General features: G+C 39.9%; 1 protein-coding gene across 6 annotated transcripts in view; it reads left to right on the top strand.

Annotated features, from left to right (window-relative positions):
• fbxl2 (F-box and leucine-rich repeat protein 2) overlaps positions 1-19,559 on the top strand; it is a 174,262-nt gene that overhangs the window by 135,798 nt on the left and 18,905 nt on the right. For all 6 annotated transcript variants that reach the window (XM_043688899.1, XM_043688900.1, XM_043688902.1 and 3 more), the window contains one exon: positions 3,005-3,049. In XM_043688899.1, coding sequence (XP_043544834.1) covers positions 3,005-3,049 — 45 coding nt within the window. The remainder of the gene's footprint in view (positions 1-3,004; positions 3,050-19,559) is intronic.

Raw genomic sequence — 19,559 nt, 5'->3', positions numbered from 1 at the left:
AATGTTATTGTCTTTGGTTGAGAGAAGTACCATTGATAAAAAGGGAACCATTGAAATTTTCCCCAGTCTCCACATCCCAAATGGAATAGTGGTATACCTCTGTCAGTTTTGCCAAGCATAAATCATCAGGCTAACTTTGAACCAAACCTATGAGATCCAGGTTTATTGTTTCCTGTAGGGGTAATGCATTCATGATACAGTCCTGCATTTGTGAGTAGTTGATAAAGAGAATCACAGAATTGTTACAGTACAGAAGGAGGCCGTTTGACCCATGTCTGCATTGGCACTCTGAGCATTTTGACGGTGCCATTCTCCTCCCTTCTTCCCATACCCTTGCACGTTATTATCTAATAACCACTGCCTCTGTTTAATGTGCTGACATCACATTTTTAGGCATCCACACTTCCAGAACCACTGGCTGTGTGAAAAAGATTTTAAACATGTTGTACTTGCTTCATTTACAAATCATTTTAAATCTGTACCCTCTTGCTGCTGTTTGTTTTATGAGCTGGAGCAGTTTCTCTGACTATTCAATCCAGAACACTCATGATTTTGAAGCCTTCTATCAAATCTCCTCTTATTCTTCTCAACAAGGAAAAGTATATATCCATAACTGAAGTTTCTCATTCCTGGATCTATTCACATAAATTCTGCACAATCTCCAATGCATTTACGTCCTTTCTAAGGTGAACCCCAGAAACTACACACAATACTCCAAATAATAAAGGGTAGAGTCATAGAGTGTACAGCACAGAACCAGACCCTTTGATTCAACTCGTCCATGCCGACTAGATATCCTAAATTAATCTAATCCCATTTGCCAGCATTTGACCCACATTTGATTTTTTTTGACTGAAAGGTTAGTGAGAAAATGAGATTGAGGTGGCAAGGCAGAGGATTTGGGAGGGAATGCCACAGTGGCAGCCTTAACAGGATAGAGAATAACAACCATTTTTAGAGTGAAGGAAGATCATTCAGATTCTTCCCTCCTATCTATAAAATGTGATGATGGAGCTGGGATGGTGATAGACAGGTGAAATTTACATTATAGTGAGATTTAAATATAAGGATGAGCGTTGCAATTAAGCCTGAGAGTATCTTGAGCCAATGTAAATCAAAATGTGGTGAAGAACAAGTAGAACTTGCTGTTAGATATTTTTCAGGCAGATCTTTGGATGAGTTGAGATTTATGTAGGATCAATGCTGGGAGACCAATTTTGAGACCACTGGAGTTGTTAATTCTGTATGACTAAGTCTTTGAATAACTGAGCTGGAGGTGAAAGCAGAAGATATTGCAGTGGAATTAGGCAGTATTCATGAGCGAGAATTGGATTGAATATGTCACTGAAGTTATTAACAGCTTGGGTTGTGCCTGAGGCTAGTGGCCAACAGGGTTGGAACCAGTGTTAAGGATATAAATACTTGAAAGCAGCCTTGACCCCAAAGTATATTTTAATGAAAAGTGCATTGTGGTTGCAATTGGAAAACAGCAGTCACAGCCAGTTACATACTACCATCAAAGGCTACTTCTGTCCTCTTTTGTGCAGTACATTCAACATTGTTATGACTGAGTACAGAGGTTTCTCCTAAATCTGTTGGTTTTATTAGTGATTATCTTGGTTTGTGACCTTGAGGTTTGGACTTCATCAAATTTGGAAATAATTCTGTGCATTCCCTATCTTAACATTTTTAATTTTTAAAAACATCTATTACGTTGCTCAGTCTTTTTTAATCACCTGGGTAAAAGAGCTCAGGCCGATTTAGCTTCTTTTGATGAGTTTATCCTCTTGATTCTGCTGCTGTCCTTGTTTCATTTGATTTGTAACTGTCACAAGGACCATAATACAGTGAAAAGTATTGTTTTGTTTGTTAACCAGAAAAATCATGCTTTGCATATGTACATCGGGTTAATAGAACAGAATGCTGAATATAGTGTTACAGCTACAGAGAAAGTGCAGAGAAAGGTCTACTGTGAGGTCTGGTCATAAGTCTGACGGGGTGGGTGGAAGACGCTGTTCTTGAATCTGTTGGAACATGTATTCAAATGTTTGAATCCGCTGCCTGATAGAAGAGATCAGAAGACAATATAACCAGGGTGGGTGGGGTCTTTGATTATGTTGGCTGCTTTCCCGGGGCAGTTGAAAGTGTAGACTGAGTCAATAGCAGGAATGTTTTACTCGTGATGAACTGGGCTGCATTCACAACTCTAATTTCTTGCGTTCTTGAGTAGAGCAGTTGCCATACCAAATTGTGATGCAATCAGATAGGATGCTTTCTATGGTGGGTTTATAAGAATTAGTAAGAATCATTTGTGGACGTGCCGAATTTGCTCAGTCTTCTGAGGAAGTAGAGGATTTGGCGTTCTTTCTTGACTGCAGCATCTTAAAGCGACAGTAACTTTTCCAATGCCTCTTATGTTCTTTATCTAATAAAAAGAATGAAGCAGCTCAAGAAGGCAGCTCACTACCACTTTGAGTGTAACTAGGGGTGAGCAATAAATGCTGACCCAGTTAGCGAAGCCCCTTTCATATGCAGAATAAAAAAAGAACTAGAACCATTCATAGAACTGAAAAGTGCAATCTATTAAAGGCTCTGTTTAATGTAACTTCTCCTCTTTTAAATTCAGCCACTTAACAGCACCTCTTGGGTCTTGGCTCTTTTTTTACTGGCCTTACTAACTTATCAATATGCAGTCAGTTCTTGTGTAACCCCGCTTAACAGAAAAATCATGCTTTAGAACCAATGCTTAATGTGTTGGTCAACACGTTTTAAAAGTTTCTAAAGCGCGCACAGCGTCCCAAATGCGTCAATCACGTTACAGCGAATTTGCGTTGCCGAAATGCGCGTTATTGCCACATACAGGTCGTTCTGCAATATATGATTTAGTTGAACAATAAGTGTACATAGTACATTTTCTTTTCTTTAAATTTACTAAGATCTGTATAGTTCAGAAAATGCATAATTTGCTATTATTAAAACTATTTGTTTTTTAATTTTGGTTTAGAATTGTCATGAACTTGAAAAAATGGATCTAGAAGAGTGTATTCTGGTAAGAATTCCTTTTGAGTTTGATATTTCATTTGTATCTGGTTGCATTTAAGCGCTCATTTATAGCAAATATCTTATGTAGCTATTCAAAACTATAAGCAAAGTTTTGTTGTAGTCTGTGGAAGATGATACTGGGTGGCAGTAAGGATTATATTTTGTCCTTTAACCTGTGGTACATAATTTTCTACTGTTTTAACTATATTGTCCATGTATATAGCTTTTCCCAATTTATGACTGAAGAAATCCATTCTGATTAGAGATTTTTGGAAGAAAATTTGAGAAACCCTATGGTTGTCCTTTACTGTTTAAACTTGACAGTTGTTCATATTGTGGGTGAGTAGCTATGCTTCATTCCATAGCATTGCTGTCTGCTTGACTGCTTTCAATGAATAGTCACGTTACCCAAAAAACCAAACCAAATCAAATCAGAAAAACTGAGCTGGGAGAACTGGCCACACCTCTTTCATGGTACAAATGTGTTTTTTTAAAAAAAAGCTTGAAAGCCTGTTGCCTGAGACAGTATCCATTATCTATCATCAAGCTGGCCCTAAAACCCTTCAAACTTAGACTTTTCAGAGTCTGTGTCTTTTAGGAGCTCTGTGTGTGGCAAATAAAAAGCCAAGGCAGCATAACCTTGGTAAAGGAGCAACATCATCACACCTACCCCCTTTTAAAAAAAAAATTAATCAATATCCAAAGATTCCTTCATTTTAATACCCCTTAATCTTAAACTGTTAGTACTCTACAGCGCCCATGTACATTACATTGACAGTAATCATGCAAACATGCGCTATTACATTTTGTTTCAGTCTGTTTTACTCCTGCCACTGAATGCCTCCATTTCTCATTCAAGTCTTGACAAAACGTTGGCAGTCACGTTTTCTCGTCCTGCCACGTGCACAATTTTCAAATTGAGTGGCTGTAACGACAAGCTCCATCTCAACAGTCTGGCATTTTTGTCCTTGAATTTCTCCATAAACTTCAATGGGTTATGGTCAGTATCATATGTTATTGGTAACATAAACATTGAAATGTTGTAACGGCAATACCAAGCTCAAAGTCTCTTTCTCAACTGTTGAATATTTCTGCTGATGAATGTTCAGTTTCCTCGAGAAAAACCCGATAGATCTTTCTATCTTATTGTCGACATCCACATCATTTGCATCGATTGCCTCTTGAATGGATTTGCGTGATTAGATGTGGCTAATATTGGAGCAGTGTTTAACACCGCTTTCAGGTTGTCAAATGCCTTCTGACAGTCCACTGAAACTTCTTGCCTTTCTTTTGCAACTCAGTGAGTGAAGCAGCCACACTACTAAAATTTGGTACAAGGGGGGATCTAAGATGGCGACGATCTGAGAAGATCACACTGCAGAGCTTCGCATCGCAGTAGGAGCAGGAGCAGGACGGTCCTTTAACCCGCCCAACCCAGGTCATCAGGATTTCTTGGGGCGTTGGAAAGATTGTGGAGCCCCAAGAAACATTTAAAAATTGACTTACCTATATTTTCGACTGTCCAGAAATGCCTAAAAAGGGAGGAGGAGCATCCGAGGCCGGGTCTGCAGCTCAGTCTGCAGCAGCCTCGGAGCCGATTACTCTCCAGGACCTGGTGAATCAGCTCTCTCAATCTCGCGAGATGCTGGGGAAACCGATTGAAGAGAAGCTGGCTCCAGTCTCTCTCATGCTGCAGAAGCATGAGCAGCAACTGGGAGACCTGGAGAAGAGGACGGATGAGGTGGAGCACAGGGTCACAGTGGTGGAAGCTGATGCCAGTTCATTCAAGGATGAGATCCAAGCCCTGAAGACGCAGGTTCATAATTTGCGTGACCAAGTCGATGATCTTGAAAACAGGGGCAGGAGAAAAAACATTCGGATCATCGGTCTGCCTGAGGGTAAGGAAGGTGAGCGGCCTGCGGAATTTGTTGAAGATTGGCTTCCAAAATTCCTTGACTTGGAGGCTGGCATGAGAGGATTGAAGATAGAGAGGGCCCACCGGGTTGCAGCGCGGAAATCGGGTCTGGGTCAATGCCCTCATCCTTTCCTGGTGCGTTTCCATCATTATCGGGTTAAGGAGAGAGTCATGGAGGTTTCTAGACTCCAGGGGAAGGATCCAAAGGCCCTAATTTCCGAGGGGTCTAAGATCATGTTTTTTCAGGATTTTTCAGCTGCGGTGATCCAGAAACGAAAATCGTATGATGGTGTCAAGAGAAGGCTGAAGGACCTTGGGATTCAGTACTCCGAGATATCTGGCAGTGCTTTGGATCATCTTAGATGGATCTATGCACATCGGAGAAGGCAAGAGGCTTTGTGGACAAACTAACCTAATTTAAACAATTGTAGTATGTATAAATATTGTTGCTTGGGTATGCGTTTATCATTCTGTAAAAGAAATGGAGGAAATCCGGTTGGAGCTTTGTTTTTTCCCCTTTTTTTTTCCTCTATTGATGATAATTTGGTTCAAACCTTGTCTGGCGGTGGTTAAGGTGTACGTTTTAAATTTCTAAGTTAGGACATGCCAAAGGATGGGTGAGATATTTATTCCCCTTTTTTTTAATAAAAGAATTTTTTTTATTCATATTGATATTCTATGGGGTGTTTATTTTTTTTAACTTGTGCTTGCGATGCGGCTCTCGCTGGCAGAAGTGAAGGTTGAGATGGTTAGATGCCTATTTATGGGCAGTTCGGGATGGGTAGTTGCCCCCTCCGGGCAGGGGGTGGGTTTCCCTACTCAGTGCTATTGGCGCTTTTATATGTTGGCTTGTTTTCTGGTTGTTTTTTATTTTTAATAATTTTTGTATGTTTGTTAAATGTAATGGTTTTGGTTTATGTAGTTTTTATATTTGGTGGTCCATGCGACACTAAGGCTCAGCAATTTGTGGCTTGGGTTCCTCCTCTCTAGAATTTAAATGTAATTGCAGAAGATTATGGCCAATGATTTGATTAAATGGTGTACCTGAAATATCAAGGGAAGTCACTCACCAATTAAGAGGAAGCAGGTACTCTTGAGTCTTAGAAAGGAGAGGTTGGATATTGCTTTGTTTCAGGAGACACATTTGAATGACAAGGAGCATCTAAATTTACAGCAGAATTGCTTTGACCAAGTTTATTTTTCATTTCAATACCAGAAGTAGGGGAGTGGCTATATTGGTTAGGAAAAAAAAATCTCATTTAAATTGTTGGAATGTGTTAAAGACACATGTGTTGTAATTCTTAAAGCCTTGATAAATGGGGAAGAATATGGTATTTTAAATGTTTATTGTCCCCCAGCTCATCCTCTTAAATGCTTTTTCTAAACTTGGCACATCATTATAGGGGGAGATTTTAACTGCCTCATGGACCCCACAGTAGACAGGTTGCCTAAAAGTCCCTCGATACCCTCTGCACAAACTAAACAGTTAGTGGGTTTATGTGGGGAATTGGGGTTGGTGGATGTCTGGTGGTGTCTCCACCCTAAAGGTAGGGATTTCAAGTTTTTCTCCAATCCACATAGATGTCACACGAGGATTGATTTTTTTCTGACCCCTGCAGTAACCTGGATCTGGTGGCATCCTATACGATTGGTAATATTGCCAGCTCTGATCATGCTCCAGTGTACCTCATGTTTAAGATTAAGGATGTTACAGTGGATTCAAGGTACTGGCGAATGGACCCCTTTATTCTCGTGGACAGTAAGTTTGTGGAGTATTTCTCGAGGAAATTTCAGGCATTCCTAGACATCAGCATAGGCTCGGTTGATAGCTCATCTGTTCTCTGGGAAACTGCCAAAGCTTATGCCAGGGGGTTAGTTATGTCATATTTCACCAGTAGGAAGCGGCAGAAGGGTGAGAGCAACATCTCCTTGAAGCACGGTTGAAGGCAGCCAAGAAGGCCTATTTTGACAGACTCTCGTTGGTCAAACTACAGAAGATTACGGAACTGCGGTCTGCACTAAATTCTGTGCTCACGCAGACTGCAAAAGAGGAGCTGACTTTTGCAAAGCAAAGGTTATACAAGCATGGTGACAAGCCATGCAAATACTTAGCATAGCTGAAAATGTGTTGCTGGAAAAGCGCAGCAGGTCAGGCAGCATCCAAGGAGCAGGAGGATCGACGTTTCGGGCATGAGCCCTTCTTCAGGAATGAGGAAAGTGTGCCAAGCAGGCTAAGATAAAAGGTAGGGAGGAGGAGGACTTGGGGGAGGGGGTTGGAAATGCGATAGGTGGAAGGAGGTTAAGGTGAGGGTGATAGGCCGGAGTGGGGGTGGGGGGAGGAGAGGTCAGGAAGAAGATTGCAGGTTAGGAAGATGGTGCTGAGTTCAAGGGTTGGGACTGAGACAAGGTGGGGGGAGGGGAAATGAGGAAACTGGAGAAATCTGAGTTCATCCCTTGTGGTTGGAGGGTTCCTAAGGACACCTCTGGGACACCTGCACCAACCAACCCAGCTGCCCCGTGGCTGAACACTTTAAGTCTTCCTCCCACTCCGCCAAGGACATGCTGCCTGATCTGCTGTGCTTTTCCAGCACCACTCTAATCTTGACTATATTGAAAGTGTCTCACCAGGCCTTTAGCTACCATAGGTTTGCTCATCCTCACTCTCTTCCTCACTAGCTTACCTTCATCTTCCATTTTCATCCTTTTTAAGCTGATTTTCCTGATGAAGGACTTATGCCCAAAATTTCAATTCTCCTGCTCCTTGAATACTACCTGACCAGCTGTGCTTTTCCAGCACCACTCTTTTCAATTCTGATCACCAACATCTGCAGTACTCTCATTCTGCTTTCCTGTCTAAGTGCCAATTTCTGAATTTCAAATTCCCTCTCTTGCTTTCCTCTCTCTCTCTCTCTCTCTCTCTCTCTCCTCGTTGTGTTTAAGCGATTTGTTTGTTTTTCTCTTTCCTCTGCTTTTAAACATAATTCAAAATTTTATTGCTGCTGCCCTCTCCTTGTCTTTTGCATCTAACTCAAGCTGCTTCATTTTCAATTGAATATTAGCCATCAAAAGATTATTGCGGTTATTCCAGCAAACTGAAATGCTCAGCTATTGCTGTAATTATAGCTCCAGAATGTCTGCTAATTCCAGCAGCTTGGCCTTAATCAGTTTTTGCAAAACCCCCAAAGTCACCTCTTCTACCCCTTGGCACCAAAGGTAAAATCAAACACACGGTCTTACAGGAGACATGTCAGAGAGAGGAGGATCTTTGAGTCCAACAGCTTTAAAACTGCCTGACTGCTTTCAGTGAAAAATCAGACTGCCAAAAAAAAAACAAATGAAACCAGAGAAAAGCTAAGCTGGAGAAATGGCCATTTCTCTTTTGTACAAGTGTTTTTAAAAAACTTGAAAGCATTTTGCCTGGGCAGTACCTGTTTGCAATAACCAAACTGGCCCTAAAACCCTTCAAACTTAGACTTTTCGGAGTCTGTCTTTTACGACCACTTTGGAAGAAAAGACCAAGGACAACATAACCTTGTTAAAGGAGCAGCATTATCACAAATGGGGCTAGATTAATATAGGATGGACAAGTTGGACCGAAGGGTCTGCTTCCATGCTGTATATCTCTGACTCTGGTATAGTGATAGCAGAAGAGAACTGAAAATAAAGCTGATCGCCCATACGGGAGAATACCAGATATCACTATATACCATGCCACTATGGAGTTATAAGTTTTTTATACCAAAAAAGTGCCAGGCAATGACTCTGTCTCTCATAATTTATTCTTAATCTTCATTGTCATTGTCTTTGCTGAATCCCCTACTGTCGGTATCCTGAGGGGAAGCCATAAGTGACCAGAGGTTGACGATTTTGCACTGCCCAAGTCAACTCCTAACTCCCTATATGCCATCTACTATCTATGAGGCACAAATCAGGATTGTGATCGGGTACTCTTCACTTGCCTGGATGTGTTTAGCTGCACCAGCGCTCAAGTTCAAAACCATCCAGGACAGTCGAGGATGATTTGTGATTGGTGGGAAGGGGGAGATAGGGGCAGATTCAGATAGGTCTAGAGAATTTAATTTGTTATGGCTCATACTCTGAATTTTGGCAATATTAGGGCATTCATGTGAGCCCAGCCAACAATGAAAGGAATGGCCTAATTTTTCATGCTCTATGTCCTGTTTATTTTTCTGAAGATGACTAATACTCCTTCAGTCTTGCATTTCTGGACTTTTCTCCCCTGCATGTGTTGATTTCTCAGAAAACATTGCTTCTGTCACAGGTGGTAATAGTCAACCTTATCCATGTCACTTTTCATCCTGAGCCTATCAATATAAAATCCCACAGGGACCATTTTTTTTGCAACCTGTATAAGCACTTTCCAAACATTTGATGGGGAAAGTAAGCATGCATTAAATAAGGTCTGTTTCCGATAGGATATTGACAAATTTATGTAGCCACCAGAATGAGTGTTTAAACACCGTTCCATTTCCTTGGTCAATTGCCATAACTCCACAAAACCTGTACTGCTCAATTTGTATCCAAGTTGAAAGTAATTTCAAAACACCCTTGGCATTGTTAATTGGAATAAATATCTGTCTAAATCCAATTAGGAAATTTGTGATTTGATGAACTGGTTTTGTGTTGACATCCAAAGTATCTTCATTAAATCCCGAAGTGAGTGCACTCTGAAAATGAGTTTTTTAAACTGCACACTGCCCCAACAGACCATTTCATACTGGTTAAACCTTCCCAGTTTGACTCTGATAATAAATACAAGGCATATTTCACATAGAAGACATGCGTTGATTGATTGCTGAGCAGATGCTATTAGAAATGGCTTTTCAACACCAGTAATTTTGGAAAAGTACATTTCCATACTAGTACATGAAAAGTATAAATTTGGAGGCAAAGGAGTGTGAGCTGATTTGTGAGTAAAAGTGAAGAATTGTTGCTGTGTATGAATCTCCAATTTATAGTTAATAGTACAAGAGTAAGGTGATTATATTTTTCAGTTGCTTTTACTTTAATGTATTACAGTGCAGCTTGGCCAAGTGGACACATCTTGTAACCTAAGCAAGCCCATGCATTTCTGCACAAGCTTCAGTTCAGAGTTTCAATTTAAAAATGGCCAAAGCCACACTGAGTTGCAGTCATGAAGCAGAAAGTCATGTGGGTAGCATATTTAGAAGGGTGGACACCACGCAAGTTAGGGGCAAGAGGCAGATAGAGAATGGGTGACTGCCAGGCAGTCCAAAAGAAACAGGCAAGCACTGCAGGAATTCCCAGAGATCCTGCTCACTAATTGCATTTTTGTTCTGGATATTGGTGAGGGTAATGGATCATTGGAGGTTGCAGCAAGAGCCAGGACTTCGGCACTTTGGGAGGCCCAGCTGTGTATGTGCGTATAGAATTAGGAAGTTAAGGAAAATGAATGAGTGGCTGGAAATATGTGGCAGAAAGGAAGTGCTTTAGATTCTAGGGACACTGGACACTCTGGGCGATTTGGCACCTGTCCAAGCCAGATAGGCTGTATCCTAACAGAGCTGGGACTAAATTCCTTCAGACCATTACCTGGTACTGTTGGGGAGTGTTAAAGTAGCTCATCATCCTAGTGTGGGAGCCAGGAGAGACTATTAGAAAGTAGAACCCATGTGCATGAAATTCTGGGCGAAACAGGTCATGCTGAAATGGAAATTGTGGTAAGTTAATAGGTGGAGTTGGAGTAGCAAAGAAAACCAAAGAGGTCTAAACTGGGGTTACACTACATGTATATGACAGCATTGAGAATAGCTAATGAGACTGTGGAATGATAGGCACAGATTGCCAAGTGATATTATATGGTAATTACAAAGGCCTTGGCTAAGGAGAATATTGGAGTCCAGAATAGATATGGAATCCCTACAGTTTGGAAACAGGCCCTTCAGCCCAACAAGTCCACACTGACCCTCCGAAGAGTAACCCATCCAAACCCATTCCCCTACTGCTCTCCATTTACCCGAGACTAATACACCTATCCTGCACATCTTTGGACTGTAGGAGGAAACGGGAGCACCCAGAGAAAACCTACGTGGACACTGGGAGAATGTGCAAACTCCACACAGACTAGTCGCCCGAGACTGGAATTGAACCTGGGTCCCTGACGCTGTGAGACAACAGTGCTAACCACTGAGCCACAGTGCCGCCCTGGGTCTTTCAGAAGGTTAAAGGGAAGAATAGATTGGGCTGGAACTAAGGGATAAGAAGGGTGTAATTATATTGCTTGCTTTAGTCTATTGATTCCCAACTAATGGGAAGGAAGTAGAGGAGTAAGGAAATGGCAGAGAGGTATATCAAAGCAACTTTAATGTGCGACTTCAATTACCTGCATGTAGACTGGGTTAATGGCATTGTGGTGAGTAGTGAGGGAAAAATGTTCCAAATTCTGTCCAGGAGAATTTCATATAGCAGTATGTGTCCTGTCCAACAAAGGCACTGGTAAGACGTAGTTTTTGGAAATATGGTGAAATGAGTAAATAGAGTAAAATTGTTTATCCCATAAGGTTTAGGATAACAGTAAAAAATGAAGTTGGTGAATCCAGAGTAAGAATGATATCTGGCAGACAGTCGACTTCAATGGGGCAAGACTGAAGCTTGGTCTGATAGACAGACTGAATCCAAATTGTTGTTCGGTGAAACAGTAGCTGAACAATCCCTTCAAAGCGGCAATCAGACACAGTCAAGATATATTCGTTCAAAGGGCAGCATAGGGAAAATAATTACAGTGCACCAGGCTGATGAATGAGACAAACGAAATAAAAGTGTGCTTACGACACATGTCAGTTGGTACGCACAACTGAGAACCAGGCTGAATACAGAAGATTTAGAAGGGAGGTGAAAAAACAAATAAGAGATGTAAAAATGGATTATGGTTAAAACAAAAGCTGGCAGCTACCATACTATAAGCACAACAATTGTAAAAGGATGACATTGAGAAGTTGAAATGGATGAGAAAATAGTATTTCATTGCAGTGAAGTATAGGGTATGAGCTGATACATGGAGAGAGAGCCTGAAATAAAAGGTACTATTCTAAATACAGTACAAGCGCAGAGGGCCTCATCAAAAATGACTTGTCCAGCTAAAAGTTCTTTTAGAAATTTTGCAGTGTCCTCCGTGTTTACAATTCTCCAAGTTTTGTATCATTTGTGCTAACTTCAAAATTGTCCCCGCATACCAGGATCTAAATCATTGTCATTTGGATAAACTAAGGGTTCCAATATCAAGGCAATTGAAGAGAGCTGCTTTCTTTTTTTTTAGAAAAGGTATTCTACGTGCCATTAATAGAGACCGAGTACGAGAGTTGGCACATTATTCTGAACTTGTGTAGGATAATTGGTTAGACCTCATTGGAGTATTGTGTACTGTTCTGGCCACCATACTTTAGGAAGGATGTGAATATATTGAAGAAGCTGCAGAAAGGGATGATGAGAATTGTTCCAGGAATGGGAGAGTTCAGTTTTGAGGAGAGTTTGGAGATGTTAGTATAGGTTTCCTTGGAGAGGACAAGACTGAGGGCAGATTTTTAAATTTTAGTTAGTCACTTATTGGTCACCATGTCTTCAGCTGTAATTTTACTTGTTTGGAAATAAGTCTAAAATTTGGATCAAGGGAATAAAGTTTAATCACTGAAATTGCATTAAATGAAATCGGTCCATTATGTTCAAGAATGGGTTTTTTTTGCTTATTAAACTTGATGTGGATAATTTAAGAGAAAGGTCGTGAAGCAATTAATGTATGCACTGACCGCATACTAAAAGATAATACTGTTGAAGGGAAATCTATAAGTGAGGATAGGAAAGGGCACTTCAGAGATTACTACAAAAGACAGGTGGCGATGCTATTGCTAAAGATGCACTGGACGTTTGGGAGTGGAACCGTGAGGGCAGATTTACCTGAAGAGGAATACCACAATTGAGGTTTACTAGAATTGAATGGCTACAGTGGAGAAGTTAACAAATACATCAAGGATGTGTGTTGCAGTCACAGGGAATTCCGGGAGAAAGGAATATAACACTGGCAAATTATGATGCAGAAAAAAACCATAAGACATAGCAGAAATTCAGCCCATTGTGTCTGCTCTACCATTCAATCATGGTAGGTTGATAGATATCTCATCCCCATTCTTCTGCCTTCTCCCTGTAACCCTTGATCCCCTTGACAATCAAGAACCTATCTCCCCTTGACAATCAAGAACCTATCTATCTCAGTCTTAAATACAATCAATGACCTGGCCTCCACAGCCACCTTTGGTAGTGTATTCCATAGATTCACCACTCTCTGGCTGAAGAATTTTCTCCTTATCTCCGTTCTAAAAGGTCTTCTCTTTACTCTAAGGCTGTGCCCATGGGTCCTAGTCTCTCCTATCAATGGAAATATCTTCCCAAAATCCACTTTGTCCAGGCCATTCAGTATTCTGTAAGTTTCAATTAGTTCCTCCCTCATCCTTTTAAACTGAGTATAGACCCAGAGTTCTCAAATGTTCTTCATATGTTAAGCTTTTCATTCTTGGGACCATTCTCATGAACCTCCTTTAAATACACTCCAGGGTCTGTGCATCCTTCCTGATATATGGAGCCCAAAACTGCATCCAATACTCCAAATGTGGCCTGACCAGACCCTCCGACATTCATCCCTGCTTTTATATTCAAGTTCTCTCAAATAAATGCCATCATTGCATTTGTTTTCCTAACTACTGATTCAACCTGCAAGTTTACATTGAGATAATCCTGGACTAGAAGTCCCAAGTCTCTTTGCACTTCAGACTTCTGAATTTTCTCCCCATTTAGAAAATAGTCCATGCCTCTCTTCTTACCAATGTGCATGACCTCACAGTTTCCCATGTTGTACTTCATCTGCCACTTCTTTGCCCACCTCCTAACCTGTTCAAAACCTTCTGAAGCCTCCCTATCTCCTCAAAGCTACCTGTCTGTCTCCTATCTTTTTATCATCTGTGAACTTAGCCAGAATGCCCTTGATACTGAAAATCTGACAAAGATTCAAAGTTTGGCAGTTGGAGCAGACTAAAGTGTGGTCTCGTGGAGAGCAAATAAGTTGTGCAAGTGGTTCTGAAGGGGAAGCAGTGCCTGAACAAAGAGTCATCTGCAACGTCACCTAGAATTTTGAGAGTTAATATCAGAAAGTAATTGAACATGAAAAAAATGTTTAGACTTTTGGGTGGGGTAGAGCCTTAAGGAGAACAAATTTAGGCTACACATATTTTTAAGATTGAATGGAAATGAGCTCACAGTATGTCCTGGCAAATTTATATTTGATTATCTGTTGCAAATTAACTTCATATGTCATTGTTGCACCTTTTGGGGACAAACCTAATAAGGATGACTTCAGAGTGAATTTAGTCCAACTTGCTTCTGTCAACAATCGATTACAGCGCAAGTCTTCTCAAGAATAGCAACTCCACAGTCTAAACCTCGAGCTGCAGCAGGAGCATTCCACAGGGAAGAAAGGACATGTCAGTAATTAGTGATTTAACCATTATTAACCACAATGAAGCTAACAATCAGGAGTGTATGACAGCTGCAACATGCCGTACTTTACAAATTGCCTTGGAGATGTATAATTTTTACAATACTGTGTCTAATTTTCTTGAATAATTTATTGTTGAATTTCATTTTAAAACATCACAATGTACATTTTTCATTGCAGACTTCGAAAATAGTGTTTAATTTTTTTGTTTCTTCCAGCACAATTTTGTTTTTGATGCAGGTTGCCAAATACGATTACAAACTTTAATTTAATTATTCTGAATAGATTTTACGCAGACCACATTCTCGTCATATCTGTTCTACAATATTTCCAGTAATCTGGTTCCTTTTTGCTCTTTAATATCAAGTGCTTTCAAAATCACAAAATTCTTTACCTTATAATTAAATTGTAATCTTGTAATGCTTATTTAAAGGCAGTTCAGATATGTATCAAATATTTGTTTAATATTGCTGTAAACTTTAAAATGTGTCATTGAAAGTGATGTCAAATGTATTGTTTGACAAAGCCTGCCCTTCCTTGCATTTAAATAAAACTCTCATTGTTACTTGAATAAAAGCTGGTCTGGTCAATACTAAGCTCTCAATGTATAAAACACATGTTAGCTAATCATTTGTATAAATGCTGCTTATGAACCTTGCTGTGCAAAATGATTGATAACTTTCTGTGCGACAGTGACTACATTTGAAAATTACTTGATTGGTTGTGAGGCATTTTGGGATGCAGTCAGAGGAAACATGACCATATTAATGCACAGAGAAAGTCATTTTATCTGCTGCTATTCATACATTGTAACGTCTATGCTAAAAGACTATTTAATCTTGGATGGTGTGCAAACACTTTTTTTTCCCCAGATTACATCATATTGAGCCTTTTAATGTAACAAAATAAAAAGAGACTTTATAGAGACATTCTAAAACCAAATACCTCACTGAGCTGCATAAGGAAATGTTAGGGTTGTTGAACAAAAAGCTTGGCCAAAGAAGTAAGTTTTAAGGAAGTGATTTAAAGGTGGAACAGAGATAGAACTGCCAGAGGTTAAGGAGAGTAGCAATTCGCTGATAGCTTCACAATCTTGCCCTTGTACATTCACTCCAGCAAAGGTTACAAGACAGCCTTACTACTTGGCTTATTAATTTTGTATTCTGGATTAGTGGTGCTGGAAGAGCACAGCAGTTCAGGCAGCATCCGAGGAGCAGTGAAATCGACATTTCGGGCAAAACCCTTCATCTATTCCCGATGAAGGGCTTTTGCCCGAAACGTCGATTTCACTGCTCCTTGGATGCTGCCTGAATTGCTGTGCTCTTCCAGCACCACTAATCCAGAATCTGGTTTCCAGCATCTGCAGTCATTGTTTTTACCTTATTAATTTTGTATCAAACATTATTTCTTTACAACCATGTTTTAATTTTTCCAAAATTTATAAGGAAGAAACTTAATCAATTGATTTAATGTTTCAAATTAATTGAATTAATGTTCGTTTTTTTTTGTTTCCTCTGCAATCTGGCACTGACTTGGTCCCAACAAATTCTGGGGTCCTTGACTCTTCTGCTTTGATTGTGAGAAGAGCATTGATGTGCCATAACATTCTGCTCTGCAATTGTGAGCTATCTTATTTGTGGTGGGTCGCCTCAGTCTGTTCTGGCTCACTTATGCTTTGTGCTGTCTTTATTACAAAAGCCAAAAAAAACCTACATATGAATGAAGATTGGCCATTGGCTAGTAGCATGGGCAGGCAACTGGTAGATAGAATTTAATATAACAACGTGTGATGTAATCCATGTTGATGGAGGGGGAAGCAATTTTTAGGCTTAATGACTTGGTTATTAAAGATATGCAGGAACTGAAGAGCCTTGGCTTTTATGTCTATTGATCTTTTGAAGATTGAGGGACATGGTGAGATGGGTTAACAAAATATGTAAGATCTTGGACTTTATTGTGTTATGACATGCTGGTGAGCCCTTCTGTTAATTAAACCAAACTCCCAGAAAAGCTCGCCTCACCTTGTAATCTGTTAAAATATGAGTGACAGAGAACTCCCAAATCCCACTATTTTAAGAAAATAACCTCAGTTTCTTTTTTAACTTTAAAAGTGAGCATTAAACAACAACTCTTCACAACTCTAAGCCTCCCCCTTTCTCTCAGCTGCATATGACGTGTCTCCAACTCTACAACATTATGCTGTTCCAATACAATACTTGTTTAAAATGACATCAACTTAATTTCAAAACCACACAGCAACTGTCATCTTCAATGTTTTTCTTCTGGCTGAAGATCTTTATGGGTTGTTGTCTTTTTTTTTGTGTGTGCTGCCTGTGTGCTAATTGCCCTAAAAGTGCCCCTTTAAGAGTCATTGATCTTTTACTGCGAATATGTTTCATATGAAAAGGTACTTTTGATAGAGAGTGTTTCCTAATTTCTTGGATCTGTGTTGATGGCAGTTGCTCTGTAAACAATTTTCAAAATGTCTGCATTTTTATATCCTTAACATCGGATCATCTCATTGATTTGATGTTGGCAAAACAATAAATTCAAATGCAATTGGATATTAGTATCCTAGGGCATAATTTAAGCTGGTTAAATTAGAATTGTTGTCAAAACAGCAACCAACTCTGGTATCTATTTCACAGCCAAATGTAACATATTTTCAATTTTCCAGTACACAGAGACTGCTATCTTGTCATATCACAGGTGCTTGTAAGCTCTCGGTGCAAAACAGTATTCACTCTCCCTTAAAGATACAGTGCATGCCTTCAATTTAATAACAATTGCGTACAATTGCAAGTATGTTATGCTAATTCTTCTGACTAGTTATAAAATTGTGTAACTAGAGTATTCCATCCAGTTCTGATCACCACACTTTAGACTCAATATGAGACTCCTTGAGAGTGTGAAGAAGAGATTCACCAGAATGGATCTGGAGTTGGAGTGTCAGTTGCAAGGTTACATTGGAAAAGCTGAGGAACTTCTTAGGGCAAAAGAAGTTGGGAGGATATTTGATAGAACTGTATGAAACTATGACTGGTTTCAGTAATGTGGACAAAGAGAAAGTACTACTGTTGGCTGAACATACCAGGATTAAAACATTCAGATTTAAAGATTTGAGTGAATGGGTATATCAGAAGGATCTCTTTAACACAGCAAGTGTAATGTCCAGAAACACTGCCTATGAAGGTGGTGGAAATGGAAATGATGAATCATTACAAATAGAAATTGGATGAGCACTTGAAGAAAATAATTTTGTTGGGATTTGAGAATTTTTCCCAAGGAGAGCTGCTATGGACTCGAGCTGAATGGTCTCCTCCTGTGCCACAAATTATTTTTGCTTCGAAGCCCACCCAGTGAATTAATAGGCAACTAATTGACAAACCTGATCTACCACAGTTGGGCTCATGAAGGTATCATTGGGCTGAAAAGTAGAATAATTTTGTTGCAACAGTCAAGAGTTGAGGAGAACTGAGAGCTACTTGCTGTTTATTGGACAAACCGCTAACTTTGATAAACGGAACCCACTCGAGCTTTTAAAAGATTATTTTTATGGCCTTGAATGCTAGACAAACAAGTTGGACTTTAGAAGAAGCTTGCCCAGTGACAGCCTCTGGATTTTTAATTTCTGTTTTGCCTCCAAGCTGGAAAGTGGGAGTGGGAAGAATACTGTCAGTTGCTGTAGAGGTTTGCTGCCTCTCTCAATGAAGTATTTGTGAATCATTAAAAGTTGTAAATTTCAGCGTTCCTAACTGTTTCCCAGCTGATTCAATATCTTTTGATCTTCTATTCAAGTCTGAAAGTCTTGTAACTGAACCCAAAGACCTGGGTCTAACTTATCTTCCACTCAAACCAAGGTGTCTTTCAATACACTGCACCTGACAGTGAATGGACCTTATATACAGGAAGTCAAAGGTACTGAAGTTTTCCCGTCCAAATTTTGTACTCAAACACATGATCTTAATCACTGATGAAGCAGGTTTGAGGGGCCAGATGGCCTACTCCTGCTCCTATTTCTTATGTTCTTATTGCCCTGCAAGGCTGTTTTCTTTGTCACCTACATTTATTCCCATCCATAATAGCGCATCAGAGCTGTGTCATCTGTGTGTTTAGGATAAAGGATGATATACTGTACTTTAATCCTGCATAGTAGCTTAGTAGGTACTGGTTTTCCTACTTACCGTAAGAATCTATTTTTGCCTTTAATAAGTATTTAGAATTTATTGATGAAACCTTGTCTAAGTAATAGAGGTAAATTGATCATTTTAGTGATTTTACCCTTATAGGTATAGGCAGTAGAAGACACATGCACTTTTGATATGGCTTTGGAGAAGTGGGATTTGATTTGACAATGCTCTTGTCAGAGTCCTAACAGAATTTCCAGGAGGTATTTATAAGATGGTGTTTGAGAAACAATAGTCAAAAATGTGAATTGATAACCTGGTTTAGAAAATGTTTGGTAAGTGGGAAATGGCGAGTAGGCATAAATAGTATTTTGATGGGAAATGGCAAATGAATTCTCAAATATTGAGCGCTTTTTGACGTTAATAGACTATCAGCTGGGAAGCACAGTGAGTAGTACGCACTGGGAGAAGCAAGTTACAAAAAGACATGAACAGAGTGGGCAAAAGTGCAATCAATGGAAGCCACCTAGAATAATGAGAGATAATCCACTTTAGGTTGAAGACAAATCGTGGTTTTCCAAATAGTTTAAAGGATGGGCAATGGGATTCTGATGCCATGTCCACAAATCCATGAAAGCCAAGTACAGAAAACAATCAAAAAGACTAACGATGTTGACCTTCATCTTGGCTGAACTGAAATAAAAAGAGAAAGTTGTGCTTCAGTTGTCTCAGAACTTGGAAAACATTTACCTGTAGAAGTGCATACAGTTTGATTAGATTAGATTACAGTGTGGAAACAGGCCCTTCGGCCCAACAAGTCCATACCGACCCGTCCAAGCGCAACCCACCCATTCCCCTACATTTACCCCTTTACCTAACACTACGGGCAATTTAGCATGGCCAATTCACCTGACCTGCACATCTTTGGACTGTGGGAGGAAACCGGAGCACC

This window comes from Chiloscyllium plagiosum, chromosome 4 (genome assembly GCF_004010195.1).
Source record: "Chiloscyllium plagiosum isolate BGI_BamShark_2017 chromosome 4, ASM401019v2, whole genome shotgun sequence".
NCBI classification, from domain to species: domain Eukaryota; kingdom Metazoa; phylum Chordata; class Chondrichthyes; order Orectolobiformes; family Hemiscylliidae; genus Chiloscyllium; species Chiloscyllium plagiosum.
This window is presented reverse-complemented; position numbering and strand designations above follow the sequence as displayed.